General features: G+C 35.2%; 1 protein-coding gene across 1 annotated transcript in view; it reads right to left on the bottom strand.

The window, feature by feature from the left end:
• Positions 1-4,544: 4,544 nt before the first annotated feature.
• The window catches only part of LOC105151681 (pyruvate kinase), a 47,658-nt gene continuing 36,288 nt past the window's right edge, over positions 4,545-15,914 (bottom strand). The window contains exons 4-6 of the mRNA XM_087416562.1: positions 10,772-11,110; positions 9,587-9,743; positions 4,545-8,481 (exon numbers count right to left, since the gene is read on the bottom strand). Of these exons, the coding sequence (XP_087272688.1) occupies positions 8,469-8,481; positions 9,587-9,743; positions 10,772-11,110 (509 nt within the window). The 3' untranslated portion in view covers positions 4,545-8,468. The remainder of the gene's footprint in view (positions 8,482-9,586; positions 9,744-10,771; positions 11,111-15,914) is intronic.

The raw sequence follows: 15,914 nt of genomic DNA, 5'->3' as shown, positions 1-15,914 counted from the left end.
AGAAACTTTTGAATTGAGAAATCGATAAAAAAAATTTTTTTTCTTGTCACTTCTAATATACACATACATATACGAGGGTTGTTCCATAAATTAGATAAATTTTTGCGAGATGGCGCCATAATGAACTGTGTAGTATATGATCAAGAAGTAACTAATCAAACTGCCTCATATCAAGTTTCAGCCAAAACCAACGCTTAGTTTACGTGTGGCAGATGTTGGAAGTGAGCATTGCAGCAGTTGTCGTAAAAATGGAGAAAAACGAATTCCGTGCAGTGATTAAACATTTTTATTTAAAGAAGTGGACGGCTGCGCAGATCAAAGCCAAATTGAATGAAATTCACGGAGACTGCACCAGCGTTGAAGACCATTTATTTTTGGATTAATAATGAATTCAAAAGAGATCGGATATCAATCAAAGATGAAGCGCGCCCCGAATGTCCAGTTGAAGTCACTATGCCAGAAATAATTTAAAAAATCCATCGTATCGTCATGGAAGATTACCGAATGAAGATGCATGACATAGCTGAGATTGTAGACATCTCAATAGATAGGATGCATAATATTCTGCATAAAGAATTAAAAATGAAAAAGTACACGATGGATGCCGCGATTGCTGACCATCGACCAAACACGCATACGAAAAGACATTTCGCAGTAGTATTTGTCGATACTTGAGCGCAACCCACAAGACTTTTGGCATCAATTCGTGACTATAGACGAGATCAACCCCTACACATCCAAGTCAAAACAATAGTCGAAGCAATGGACAGCCTGGTGAATGTTCGCTGAAGGTGAAGACTGTTTTGTCGGTCGGGAAAATAATGCCCACTGTTTTTTGAGATTCCCAAGAAATCGTCTTCATTGATTATTCACAGAAAGATTCACACCTCCACATTGGCAATGGCAATTTGCATGAATTAAAGTTCGAATCACTGTCCCATCCCCATTCTCTGATTTGGCCCCTTATGACTTCTTTCTATTCCCAAACCTCAAGATCTGGCTCAAGAAAAAGAAATTTTCGTCTAATAAGAAGATCATCGTTGCTGGATGAGTATTTTAAAAGCTTTGAGACTTCTTACTTTTCCGAAGAGATCAAAAAATTGGAATATAGCTAGACTAAGTGTGTAGAGCTCCAAGGAGAGTTTGGACATCGAAAAGTGAAAAAGAATTTTCCGAAAAATAGGTGATTGCTTTTTTACCGGACTTATCGAGCAATCCTGTATATAAATTACATCACTTGTGCGTGTGTCATATCACCGTATCGTATAATGATCACGTATCATAATCAATCAAGTGTGAACGAGGCGCCATCGTGTCTGCGTATTGTACTTATGTATCATTTTGATACGCAGATATGATATGACCTTAATCCACTTGAAGTCGATATTTCGCAAAAATATCAAAGTAATGATACGTGATACGGATACGGTTAGTGTGGACGCGTTTCCGCAAAGAGAAACATTGTCTTTATAATAGGCAACGTCAAACTTATACAAACGTACTAAGTAGAAAATAAAAAAAAGATATTAATACGGATGGAAAACAAGGCCTTAACACTATATAAAATCGCGTATTTGTATTTGATACGTGAGCATGATAAAGTGAAATGATGCAAATATAGACAATCTCTAGCCTGAGGCTAGCGTCCCATGGAGCGAAAATTTATAATGGAATGGAGCAACGCGACTAACCACAACTTCTGCAGTCATTACTCCATTTTCTTTTCGACTGTGATTGATCTCGCTGTTCCGTTCCGCTGTACATTTCTGCTCATAAGACGCCAATCTAAGCCCAGATCCTCATACGGATAATAGCGTTTTGACACTGCTGATTAATGAAAAACGGGTAAAAGGAATAAATTTTACTCCCACAACCGATTTGTCAGCGCTCGGTGTCAAAGTTATATGTATGAGAATCCGAGCTAACGGATAGAGTCCTAAGATTTTTTCGCGTATGCTCTGATATACTCCAACAAGCTGCTACTCACTTCAACACGCTTGTCGGAGTGAGTAGGAATTATAGTAGGAACTTGTTGGAGCATACAAAGATTATACAAAAGAAGCAGGTATTAAATATCCTGCAGCAGAATTCTGCAGGAACTAACTTATTATACAATAACATTATACAATCTATGTGCTCATAACGATTGCATAACGAGTTACAGAATTCCGCCCTTGATTGATTAATGCAATCACGTGACTTGGCAGCCATTTATAAAGGCCGCAGCATAAATTTTTCCATAACGCATAATGCATAGTGCATAAGCGAATAAACTAATCAGAATCTTTCCTTTTCTCCCATTCCATGGAAAAAAAAGAATTTCGATTAGTCCCTTATGCATTATGCATTATGCAAGTTTATGCTGCAGCCATGACACTAATGGGCAATCTTATTTATATTTCTATTCCATTCTATCTTACATCGGCAGATTGAAAGTTTTCTGTTTACACTTTTTATAAGTATGTATTGTCACGCTGTACCTTTCATCGAGCTCGCGTGGTACGCGAATCAAAAGAAAAGAAACATCTTCTCTAATTCCATTCTCGTACAACCGGGTAAATCACCAAATACGAAGTTGTGCGCCAGACGGGCTTGAGACCACGTCAATTTCACCAAATCGCGAGATTATACATCAACAATCACTTATGACTACGTGAATTTATCTCTCGGACGCAAAGGGTCGCAGTCTGCACGAGGATCGGCTAGCCATTCTCCGGTAGAGGGGCGGGGAGGGGCTCCAGGGTCGCTCACAGGAGGTGGAAGGGACGACGATCATCGATTAATGAAATTAATACATTGAATAAAAAGAGAATAAGTAATATATATTTCAATATAACATATATTGCGATGGCGCGATAAAATACAAAGCAAAAGAGAAGGACAAGAACAAAAAGATAGGCACACAGAAAATCGAGGTATAAATGGAACACGAGAGAGGAAATTCGCTATCGTAATTCGAACGTGTAACACGCCGCCCCGCATCAAGAATCCGACAACGTGGAAAAAAATATCGTCGCCGCACCATGCCCGGGGCATACATCCCGTAGCGATCACCCCTCCCCTTCCCCCGACAACTCTCTTCACGTGAGTTGCGAAGCTTCGCGGTCGCGGTCCCCAGGAGACTCTTTCTACGCGCCAAGATCCGCTCCCGATAATCGCACGTAACTCAGCTTTAGACTCCCTCATGCTTGGAACCGACCACGTAATCAACGACACGAAGAAGTACACCTTACTTTCAGGGCGTACGCGAACAGCGTGACGGTTACAGCACGAAAATAACCTCCCTAGGCGGTTTCATAAACAAGAAACGGGCAACCTCACCGAAATCTAAATCGTCGCTTATGCGACAGCTCTCCTCTCAAGTGCATCGTCCTCTCACGTTCGCTTCACTGGGTCGCCGGGAAGAGAGCGAGCTGAATCGCGACCGATGCGCGGCTCCCCCGTGAGGAGTGCGCAGAGCCATCGCGCCAGGCCGCATTCAATTAGGAAAGGACTCAAGACCAAATGCGGCAGCACTTTTCCGGGGTTGCGTTTGTAGCCATTCTGAATGCCCGACCAGTGGTATGATTAACAGACTCCGTGGCAGCGAGAAGTTCGCAGCAATATCTTGGCAATATCCGGTGACATCCCTGGTCTTCTTCAAGATAGCAACTTCGTCGCCTCGACAGGTGTTACCCTCCATATAGTTTTGAGGGCACTCTCGTGCTCTCGAATTGTCGGTCGTTCTAGTAAGCTCCTAGCGTGTCGGCCCTACTCACTCTCGGCGGTCCTCCTGGTTCCTTCGGCGCTTTTCTCTCAACCCGCGATCGATCCACTCTCTCGCCCTCATCGGTACTCCTCCTGGCCAACCTCCTCTCCCTCGTGGTGGAGGCCACCTTGTCGTGATGAGGGGGCTCCTCGTCCTTGGACGGGGTCTAAGAGCGCACTGTACGCTCACCTATTCCTCGGGATTGTGCGGATGTACACTGGTCCTGGGGATGTCACCTCCGGCAGATCATACCATAATCTAGCGGTCATGTTTCGCTAGACCGGGAGCTTTGGCTTAATCGCCTGGGTCGCGAGGAAGGCAACCTCTATAAAAATGCCCCCTAACTCAAGTTATGGTGCGTGACGATGAGTGCATGGCTGGGGGGAAGTCATTTTCTATAAAAAGACATTTTCTGGAAGGTTTCTTAATTTCCATTCAAATCATCCTCTGTGCCATAAAAAAGGTACCATCATCAGTTTTATTGACAAAATTATTCTATTATCACATCCACGATTCCAACAAAAAAATTTGATAGATGTTATTCATATTTTCTTAAATAACTGTTATCCTCTTTCCTTTATTTTCTCTACGCAGATTAAAATTTCACAAATATAACAAAGATTCTACACACTATTCACATAATAAAGACAAATATTTTACGATTCCTTATGTTAAATCTATTTCCGAAAGTTTCCTTCCAATCTCTAGTATGTTTCATTGTAAATTAGCCTTTTCTATTTCTAACACTTTAAAAAGCTTCATAAAGAAAGGAAAAGACAAGCTTAATTTCCTATCCAATCAGAATGTTGTCTACAAGATCTCATGTGATGATTGTGAGGCGAATTATGTTGGTCAGACAAAAAGAAAATTGAGCACGAGACTACACGAACATATCTCTGACATCAAAAAGAATACAGGTTCTCCTACTGTCATAACTGATCATCGAATCAATTTTGATCATAATTTCAAATGGAATGATGTGAGAATTTTGGACTGCGAATCTTCTTACAATAAGAGATTGGTGTCTGAAATGATTCATATTAAAAGACAGAAACAAGGCCTTAATAGGCAAAATGATACCGAATCTTTACCTGATACTTATTCACAGATCATTCAATCTCTTTCTCCTTCTTGCCTGCTTTCCCTTCCCTATCCTTCTCTTCTCTCCCTACTTTCTCTCCCTTTCACTTTATTCTTTCCTTCTTATTTATTTTTTTCCCCTTCCCTTTTTAGTTTTCCATTTCAACCTTCTTGTCTTTAAATGTCTTTATATCTTAGCTTCCTAGAGAGATGAATCATGATCAATTTCGATTCCCATTGCATTGCCTAATCGATAATACATCATTTCGACACACATAAGGTACTTATTATATTATAAATTTATTTGTTCTAAACTCATCATACATATACAATGAATGTCGGCATTTTACTCTTTTTCTATCATCATTATTATTTCTTATGTGCTTGTCTTATAATATCAAAGATAATTTTTTGCCTCTTTCTTTTAATTTTGACTTATTATTTGCGACTTGTTTTGTACCTTTCTTTTTATTGTTTGCGACTCGATTTGTACTTTTCTTATTATTTTTATTATCGTTAATTTATTATTATAATTTATACTTGCTAATAGAAGATGTTCGTCCTTATGCACATACACGGTTCGAAGAAGCACATTTGTGTCAACTATAATCGTTTGTTTGATTTCCTCTCAATTTGGAGCGAGTTTTATAGTTAATTTTGCGTCCGAATGCGAATTTTATTTAATTTCTTATGTTTTTATCTACGTTACAACTCTATTGTTAATTTATTTGTCACATTAATTTATTTGTCACATTGAAAATGATTCAACAAGGATCGAAACGTTTGTTTTGTTCACCTTCTGATTGTCAAATTATAATTTACGTTTTTAATTTTATGACATAGTTTTATTTTATTTTTTAACTATTTATACAGTTTGTCAATTTATGTTTTAGGCTCGTAGCCTTTTTTCCTTTTTACTTATTATCTTTAAAAATTTTTGATAAAAAATATGTAAAAAAGTATGTCACAGAACTTATATGCCGAGATAACAAAACGTTCCTTGACATAAAAAAAAATAGATAAAGATTATGCATTTCCCGGGTTTTTTCCGTGTCCAGATCCATTCTTGGAATGCCAGCGTTTCGTGAACCTTGCAGTCCACTTCAGGGCGAGAAGCAACCTGTTCCTCCGGGCGTTCTTTTTATATTAGTTGTTGGAGTGGGAAGAAAAGAAAAGAATTGTGGATGGGGGGAGGTGGGCGAAATTGGTCGGTCTTCAATAATCGAGAGAATGGTTTTCTATATTTTATTTATGTTGTAGCCATTATCTCTATTTAAATTGTTAGGGTGTTTTTGTATCTCTAAGGCTTTTCTATACTTTCTTGGAACGTGGAACGTTTATGATGTAATGGTGGCTATTGTGATATCGTTTTGTCAAACAGTATTTGATGTCCTGTTTACGATGTTATGTTCTCATAATGCTGACTGCGTGGCATGTTTTAGCTTGATATCACGTTGGTGTTCTTTTATCCGTAGATTGATCATTCTTCTGGTTTATCCAATGTATACTTGCCCGCAGGAACAAAGTATTTTGTATACTCCTACGGAACTGAGTAGAAGTTTTTGATCTTTAGGATTTCTTAAGATTTGTCCTATATTTTTGGGTGGTTTGAAGATAGTTCGGATATTATGTTTGTTTAATATACTGCCAATCGGATCTATTGTTCCTTTGACATATGGGAAAAATGGATAGGATCCTTTCTGGTTGTATGTCAGAGATTGTCTTGTTTGCATGATTATTGATTATTTTGATTATATCTTTTTTATGTAAGGCTAGTTTTAAGTGGTTGAGTTCTGTAGATGTTCTGTAGATGTTCATTGTCAAAGATGATGAAAACTCTATATACAAGTGAATTGATTGCAGACTGTTTTTGTGCTGGGTGGTGCGACTCGGCATGTAGATATCTATCTGTGTGTGTTGGTTTTCTGTACACTTGATAGCCTAAGGTACCGTCAGCTTTTTTAAAGACAAGAACATCTAGGGGACGAAAAGAGAAACATAAAGTGTGTTAAATAAAGAAAGATTCACTACCAATTTCATGATGCAAAACCGGTATTCATAGTCGTTCTTTCAGACTGTCTTAAGTAGAATCTTAAGATGTCATAAGTTAATCCGAAAACTGTATTAGCATCATTTAAGACAGTTTTAAAATAAAAACGGATTATGAATATCGCCCCATTTAGCGTTACACAGCCTCTTTCTCTGGTAGTCTCTTATCGACATTCATAGGCAGAGACGGCGGAGATTCAGAGAGAGATGCAAATTGCACACATCGTTATCCCTTCCATGATCAGCACTTATTCTGTGGCTGAGCCGGCATCAGTTATGAGAGAACGCAAACTTCCCCCCTGTCGAGAAAATTCGAGAAGCAGTGAGCTCCCATGTTCATAATTAAGGATTATCGCGATAAGGAAGGTATTGAGTGAGACGAATATCGCGACCGTTGTAAAACTGCCGATCACCGAATTTGTAGCCTCGAGAGAATCGCGAGTGAAAACTTATGTGGCTGCAAGCGGCCGATATAATAGCTGCCGTCAAGATCCGTGGAATTGCGAGCCATCCGCCCGAGTGTTGTCGTTAAGAAAATTATTAGCTGCCGATCTGCGCTAATCTCTCTTGCCATAATCGAGTTATTTTTCGTCTTATTTTTATCTTTTGTGTCGTGCCGAACCGATTGCTGTAATTATAATCTCGTTATTTGTAACTTTCTATGGTAGAAACAGATGGTCTACCAGTATTACTTGTTAACTTTTATGGTGATGATGAAAATTCTAATCGAAGAAAAGAAATGTGGAGTCTGGACATAACAGCCTTATAAAAATATTTTTCATATCATGTCGACCATATTTAAAACCCTCGTTAATACTTTTGCGATACTGACATAAATCGGTTGCGCGCGCGCGCGGCGCGTTTCTCTTATATGATCTAAGACTCTACCTAACTCTATCTCTGACTCTACCTGACGATAACGAGACCATGGTGGAAGAAGACAGATGAAACAATCCGCACAACAATTCAGAGCAAGCAGCTAGCCAATCTTTTAGTCCTAAATTTTGATCCTACTGCGCATCCCTCAAGTTGTCTCACCTGTCTTCTTCCATCGCGAGCGAGATTATTCTCACTCTAATGGCGACTGCGAACGCTTGGATGTTGTATCTGGCAAATAAATAGATGCCAGTATCTTCAAATAATGAATTTTTATTTGAATCCCAAACAGCACAATATTAATAGTATTTTCTGAGAATAATATTTGTTAAACATTTCCTAAATTATGCAATTTAAATCATATATCTTACACAATTTTTATATAAAATATTCTTTTCGAATGTTTAAATAAAAACTATCTATCTATTAAAAAAAATCAAATTGATCTTAAGGACCTTAAAAAGATCTTTTAAAAAAATTTATAATAAAATCATCTTTTTTTCTCTCCAAACTATCAAACTTTTGTTTCTACACTGAATTTATATATTCCAACAATAAAATACTTTACTATTGTCATATAATACTGCATTTAATAGAATTCGTAATAGAATCATATACAATTACATACATGTTCAAGTATTACTCAATAAATTTTGTATTATATCTACATCCACGAAGACTATACTTCCTAGAACTTTCCAGTATAATGTGTAGTTTAGTCAACAGTCCTAAAAATAAAACATCAATTAATATAAATATAATCAAATGTATTATTGCTAAAAACATAACCACAGTAATAATACACTAAATGGATAACTATACTTGAATTAATTTTAAAAATTATATAAAAATGCAATATGCTGAAACACAAACGATATCAGAATTATCTCGGTACTTATAAAAATAAAAAGTATTTAAAACAAATATATTATTATATATCAATATACCTACATCTATTACATACAGAATGTCTTTTTCTATTACATACAATACAAAAACATATTGTAATGTACAAAACATATTGCAATAATTTATTAATATATTTTGAGTTATTTATTTGACTTAAAGTAAAATATGCAAATCAACAATAATAATATTTCATAAATATAATTGCTGTTAAAGCTGCTGAGTAGTCGCTGTAGCCAGATTGGATGATATAGTAAGAAATAACAATTATTAGCAATTAAAATTTTAAATTTAAGCAATTTAAGCTTTAAATTTTAAAGTTTAAAATATTTATAAAAATGAAAAGAAACTATCCTTACTTGTCTTTGACAATCAGTAAATAGTCGTAAGTGACATAAAGTGAAACGTAAAATAAAAATAGGCTACACACGTGCATTAAATAAAAGCACTTCTTGTGCTATTTATACATTACAATTTGTATTAATTATCAGAAGAGAAAGTTAGTTTTCTTCTATTTTTACATAATTTTTAAAGCGATCTCATTATTTTATTTTATTCAAATTCTCTTTAGCCCAAATCTAACAGATTTTTGAGTCTTAAACCATAAGAAATGGGCGAATCATAATCAATTATTCTCCTCATATTCGACTGTAATTAGTCAATTTCTTAAGGCTTAAAATACCTATTGTAGATATAGACTTATTCACAAATGGAATGCTAGAAATTTCAACGTATCATTTCTCTTATGATGTCACGATCAAATATATATAGCAGAAACTATTCAGAAATAAATCAAGATATATGTAAGAATAAATAAAAAAATATCACATTTATAGATTTTCAATATTTAAGAGATTTTCATAGGAATCGGTATCACTATAAATTGTACATGCAGGATCTTCTCTAATAAATTCATGTTCTACGTACACCACACGAAGTGTATTCGTAAAGCCCGAGCCTTTCCGCCATCCTGTCACAACTATTACAGAATCACCAATTTTGATAAAACCACGACTTTTACCAAAATTTAATCCATATTGTACACGTACATCCACATCCTTCATCCAATCGATTAATGGTACTTCTGTACAACAAAGAATATAATATATATTCATATATATATATATATATATATATATATATATATAGAGAGAGAGAGAGAGAGAGAGAGAGAGAGAGAGAGAGAGGGAAGAAAGGCTCCCTGATATGAGATATCGAGTTGATTTAGGACTGGCAAGTAACATCGTTACAAATAACTAATAATTAATACATATTGTAACGAATAGATAACGACGTTACATTTTCTTCTGAGTAATGTTCATGGTAACGCAATTACATTTTTGGAGTTTAACGGTAACAATTTTACTAGTTACTTTTATCGTTATTTTATTTCTAACTACGTAAAAGTTTAGTCGTGTGTAACTATAACTCTAGTAACAGAGATAAAACAGTCTGATTGACTGTCTAAATCACGCGATCACACCTTTTTTTTCATTGTATTCACAGTTTACACGTATAGGCTAACTCAGATATAATCTTTACAATATATTTAATTTCTTAAAATAAAATTTGTTCTGTGTCATATCTTACAAATTATATGTTTATAATGCAGATTACAAACAATATTATTTTTTTATTATCATTTAATATCATTTAATATCATTTTCGATGTAACAAAGCTTCACTTGTGTGATTCGGTGAGTTGCAAAAACTTCTGTCATTACAAATACATATAAAACAATTTTTCAACAAAATCCATTACAATACAAATCTTAACAGTTACACAGCTGGTTAAGAAAATCATTTTCAATATTCAAATTGTGCAATCACCTCAGAATCACCAAGAATCCATGACTTCAATTTGTTGTTATATGCGCTAAAGATAGCTTAAATATAAGTCAAAACGTTCGTACATATGTACAGATAATCAAGAAATGATGTAAAAATTACTTATAAGTAACTATTATATGGGAATAGATATATGGTAATATTAATTGTGATTACAATTGCCCTTATTTCACACGATAATTAACTTTAGTATATTATGATATATAAATTTTACTTTTTTCTATAGAATACTGTAAAATTAAATAATATTTATTGATATCATACCTTCATAGTATAAGGGTAATATTCCACGGTATAAATGCGCTTGTCGAGCAACTTGATGAAATCTTGTAATTGCAATAATAGGACAGCTAGGTCTGTATTTCGCAATTAGATGTGCGGATCGACCAGATGTTGTAATAACAATGATAGCACTAGCCAAATATTTGACGGATGCTTCTACAGAGGCAATGGCAACTGCATGCGTGGCATCTATAGGCGGGAGAGCTTTGCTTGACAGGTCATGAAAGATTTGAGTCTGCCAAATCGCAGCTTCTGCTTCCTTACAAATATTAGCCATTGTGCGAATACATTCTAAAGGATAACCTCCTTTTGCTGTTTCACCTAAAAATGCAAAAAAACAATATAATTGTATATCTGATAATAAATAGTACACCAATATTTAATACATTAGATTACAGAATTGAGAACGTTACTTTAAAAAAGTAACGCGTTACCGTTACTTGAAATTCATTATTTTTTATTTTTTGTAATATTGTAATAAATTATTAAATTTTAAAATTACATTATTTGATAATCAATACTAAATGCAATAATAAATAACAAATATTAAATATAAAATTTTAAACTGTCTAAAGAAGTCCATATATAGAGCAAGTTTTTCTATATATTAAAAAGATTCTACTATTTATATTTTGGAGTCAAAATGATGAAATAAATTATTATTACAGCGATTTCGTATCATATGCAATATTAATGTAATAAATTGCGGATACTATTTATATGTTATATTCTTAGTAAATTATTAGTGTATAGACCCATACAGCACCAAAAGTTTTTAAAAATATCTCAACTGAAAAGAAATATTTCAACTGAAAAGTGAAACACTTCATAAAAATTGCGAAATATGTCTGCAACATTTCTGAGACAACTCTGAAAACAAAATGTCCGTGATTCTTGCACGAAATCTTGTTGAAAGGTTGATGAAATGTCTTAGAAACAATCTGCAATCTTTTTGAAATATTACCAAAGAAGTAATGTTGTTCATGTCCTGGTCATTTGTTAAGATTAAGATCATTGGTGATTGTTTCTCTTATTTTTATTTTTATATAATATTATATTTTTATATAAAAATGAATTTTCAAAAATGAAAATAAGAGAAACAATTACCAATGACCTGGATCTTAACAAATGTTATATGAAAACATGATCCTGAACAACATTCAAGAAGTTTTAACCGTCGGCCAGACATCTTGCATAATGCAAATGCTGGCATACCGTAACTTTCGAACCTCGTAACTTGGAATGTACCTGTAACGAAAAAATATCTTATTATAGTGTTTTGAAAGCTCTTGAAATAAGCCACAAGAATTCGCAATAAAAAATGTAGGATTCCATTAAAAAAATTTTATGTAACATGGATCTGATCTTAAGGACTTCTTATCAAGGTCTTTTTTTCCTCCTTGAAACCAAAAAACTTTCGTCTGAAACATTTTTTGAAAAAATTTCTCCTTTTCGAGATATCGTATGGAAAAAAGTTCGGTATTCAAATACTTACAAAATAAGGCGTGAAACATTAAAATCGATTTATTAGTTAACTAGAAAAAAAATTGAAAATCCTGAAAAAAAATTTAAAACACCCCGAAAAGAGCCTTTTTTTCACTCGCTCTCTGTTCATTGAAATTTAAACACAAAGCTTTGAAATTTTCATAAAATGTAGCCTTCGTAATGACGAACAAATCTAACCCTGAACGAGTCTGAAATGTTTATTAGTTTTTACAAGAAGCCATATGTTCACTAAAAACCCGTCTGCAGGTTTTTAATTTCTTCATCTTTGAGCAGTTGTACAGCAATTTACAGGGATGATTTTTCTTCTTTAAGAGTTGCTCTATCACACATATCATACACTAAGTAACAAAATGATTTTTTGCAGTTAAATTATTATAAAACGACTTTGAAAAGTGGGTATCTTTTTTTCGGTATCTACTTTATAAAAAATAAAATAATTCCGTTAATATACATCATATCAAATAGTCGTGTGAAACAGTGTTTTTTTGAAAAAAAATGTTATCTCGTCTCCTAATAATCGGAAAGTAACTTTTTTTTTAATTCGTAGAAAACTGTCAGCTGTCGAATGTTTCACACGGCTATTTAATACGATGCATATTAACGAAATTATTCCATTTTTTATTACGAAAAAAAAGATACTCACTTTTCAAAGTCGTTTCATAATAGTTTAACTGCAAAAAATCATTTTGTTACTAAGTGCATGTAATAGTACAACTCTTGAAGAAAAAAAATCACCCCTGCAAATTTCTGTGCGACTACTCAAAGATAAAGAAATTAAGTTTTCTGCAGACAGGTTTTTAGTGAACAAATGGCTTTCGCAAAAACTAATGAACATTTCAGGCTCGTTCAGGGCTAAATTTGTTCGTCATTACGAGGGCTACAAGAATTTCAAAGCTTTGCGTTTAAATCTTAATGAACAGAAAGCGAGTGAAAAAAAGACCTTTTTCGGTGTTTTTAAAAATTTTTTTTTCTAGTTAACTAATAGATCAATTTTAATGTTCCGTATCTCATTTTGTAGGTAAATACCTACATTTTTCATAGCAATTTTTTTTCCATACAATCAATATCTTTCGTTTTATAAGCGAAAAACATGCTTTTTGCAATTATTCGATTTTTATCGCATATTTTCTTCACAAGTCTCGAGTCTCAAACATATGCATTTTTTTTCTGATGGTCTTTCAAAGATTTTCATGAAGAGAAATACTGGTTTATAATTTTTTTCCGGTAAAATTCTACTTCTACTGAATTATTCTTGTTACTCGAGTTTGTGAAGAAGAGGTATACTATATATAACGTGCATGAAAAATCGTAAACAATTAAATATCTCATAAAATATTGCGTTTTAATATATTTATATTATTCTGAATTAATGGGACACTATTTTATTATAATTTATTAAATCTTATATTATTTAGAATGTTCCTCGTCTCTTATTAATGCCGAGAGCCGCCTAGCGGCTGAGAAAGCATTTTCGGTCGCTTGAAACAAGCGACTAGTGTAAGAAGAAGCTCGCTGTCTCGTTCACTCTCGGTGCACCGAAGGCGAACACACGGACATGGGCTCGTGTTTGTAGCTACCGATTTCTACATCTTATCGGTACTAGATCGCCATCTGTATCGCCACCGTCAATGCAGAGTTCTTGGCTAAGTATTCAAGAGCCTTAAAATATTTCTCAAAAATAGTAATTATATTGTCAACTACCTAAGTAGCTATACTAGGCCGGTTCTAAGCCATGGGCTAGAGGGGGGCGCGAGGAGGAAGGCGCAGGAAAGTCCCAGGGCTATCGATGTTTACGGAAAACCAATAGTACCAATGATACATGCCGCCATGTTGTGATATCATCATTGTGATGTATCATTGGGACCCTGCCGCGGGCCGCCGCCACCCCATGGCTGCCACTCCCCCCTCTGCCGCTGCCGTCGCCGTCCAATATCCACCCCAAAATATGTCGCGGTACTATAACGCGAACAGGATATTTTATCTAGGAGATCGGCACATCGATATTCCGACTGCCAAATAAAGCGCTGTCAATGAGGAGTAGATGATGAAATCATACTACGTTCTCAGTTTTCTTTCAAAGTCAGAAGCGTCGATAATGATATTTATCTGGGAAGAACCGCGAGATCGGTGACATGTCGCGACGCATTAAGAGAAGCGCCGATAACGATATTTTTTCTAAGAAGAAATCGGTGACACATCGTCGATGCTGCGATCCAATAGGGACGGTAGACGAAGTGACAAAGAAGTCACAAATAAAATATATAATGGGTCATCAGCGCGTGGTCTTGTAAGATTATCAAACCGATCGCGATAAGTGTAATGCGAAAAGTATGGCTGACCATCGTGCGGACGTTGAGGACATGGACGTTGAGGACATGGACGATGTAAAGTTCGACAATATCGGGGACATGAACGATGTAGCCGAGTATATCAGAAACGTGAATGAGGAATAGTTCGCGAATATTAGAGATAAAGTGTTCGAAGTGCTTGATAAAATGGAAGTAGAAGAGATAATGAACAAAGATTCATCCGATGAAGAAGTGCTATCCGACGATACTGGATGTGCTAATGATATGAACGAGTATGAAATGGATAGCGTAGAAAAATTCGTGTCGTCTCTAGAAGTCCATATGTTGAACGCTCGTATTAAGCGTGATCCACAGTTATTATACAACAGGTGGTGCTTTAACCATTTATACATCATGCATGATTCGTATAGCTGATATTGACGATGGAGGAATGTACATTCTGTCAAAAAAGTACCGGGAATTGATCATTTAAAAAGCCCGCTTAAAGAAATTGTCAAAATTCTTTTTGTCACTAAGTTGGCATAACTGTCCTCTATACTGACGCGGAGTTGGAGTGCCATCTGTCATTTAATGTGATTATAGTGCTCGATTTTATCAGTTCATCTCAAGTGTGTTTTGCGATTTTTACAATGAATGAAAAGATCGAACAAAGAATTTGTCTCAAATTTTGTATTGCAAATGGAATTTCGTGTGCCGAATCGCTGAAGATGTTCAGAAGGCTTACGGTGAATCGACTTTATCAAAAACACGTGCATATGAATGGTACAGTGCATTGAAAAGCGGTCGAGATGTGGTGAAAAACCACGTCAAAGTCGATCAAAAGTCAAAGTGATGTTAACTGTTTTCTTTGATTGTCGTGGTGTTGTGCACTCGGAATTTTTGCCAGAAGGTCAGACGGTAAATAAAGAATATTATCTGGGCGTTATGCGGCGTTTGAGAGAGCAAATTCGTCGAAAAAGGCCAGATTTGTGGAAAACAAACTCATGGATTTTGCACCATGATAACGCACCATCTCACAAGGCTATCATTGTGAACGAATTTCTGACCAAAAACTCAACAAATATCATCGAACAACCACCGTATTCACCAGATATGGCTCCGGCTGACTTTTTTCTCTTTCCAAAACTCAAATTACCACTTCGAGGCACTCGTTTTCAGTCGATAGAAGACATAAAAGAGAACTGGACTCGCGGCGAGAACTGAAGTCGATTCCGGAAAATGCGTTTAAAAAATGTTTTGATGATTGGATTATTCGTTGGCATAAATGTATTATTTCGAAAGGAGCCTACTTTGAAGGCGATACAATAAAT

This window comes from Acromyrmex echinatior, unplaced genomic scaffold (assembly GCF_024713525.1).
Source record: "Acromyrmex echinatior isolate Ae372 unplaced genomic scaffold, ASM2471352v2 Scaffold35, whole genome shotgun sequence".
NCBI classification, from domain to species: domain Eukaryota; kingdom Metazoa; phylum Arthropoda; class Insecta; order Hymenoptera; family Formicidae; genus Acromyrmex; species Acromyrmex echinatior.
The sequence above is the reverse complement of the archived record's forward strand: the minus strand, read 5'-3'. Positions and strand labels throughout refer to the sequence as shown.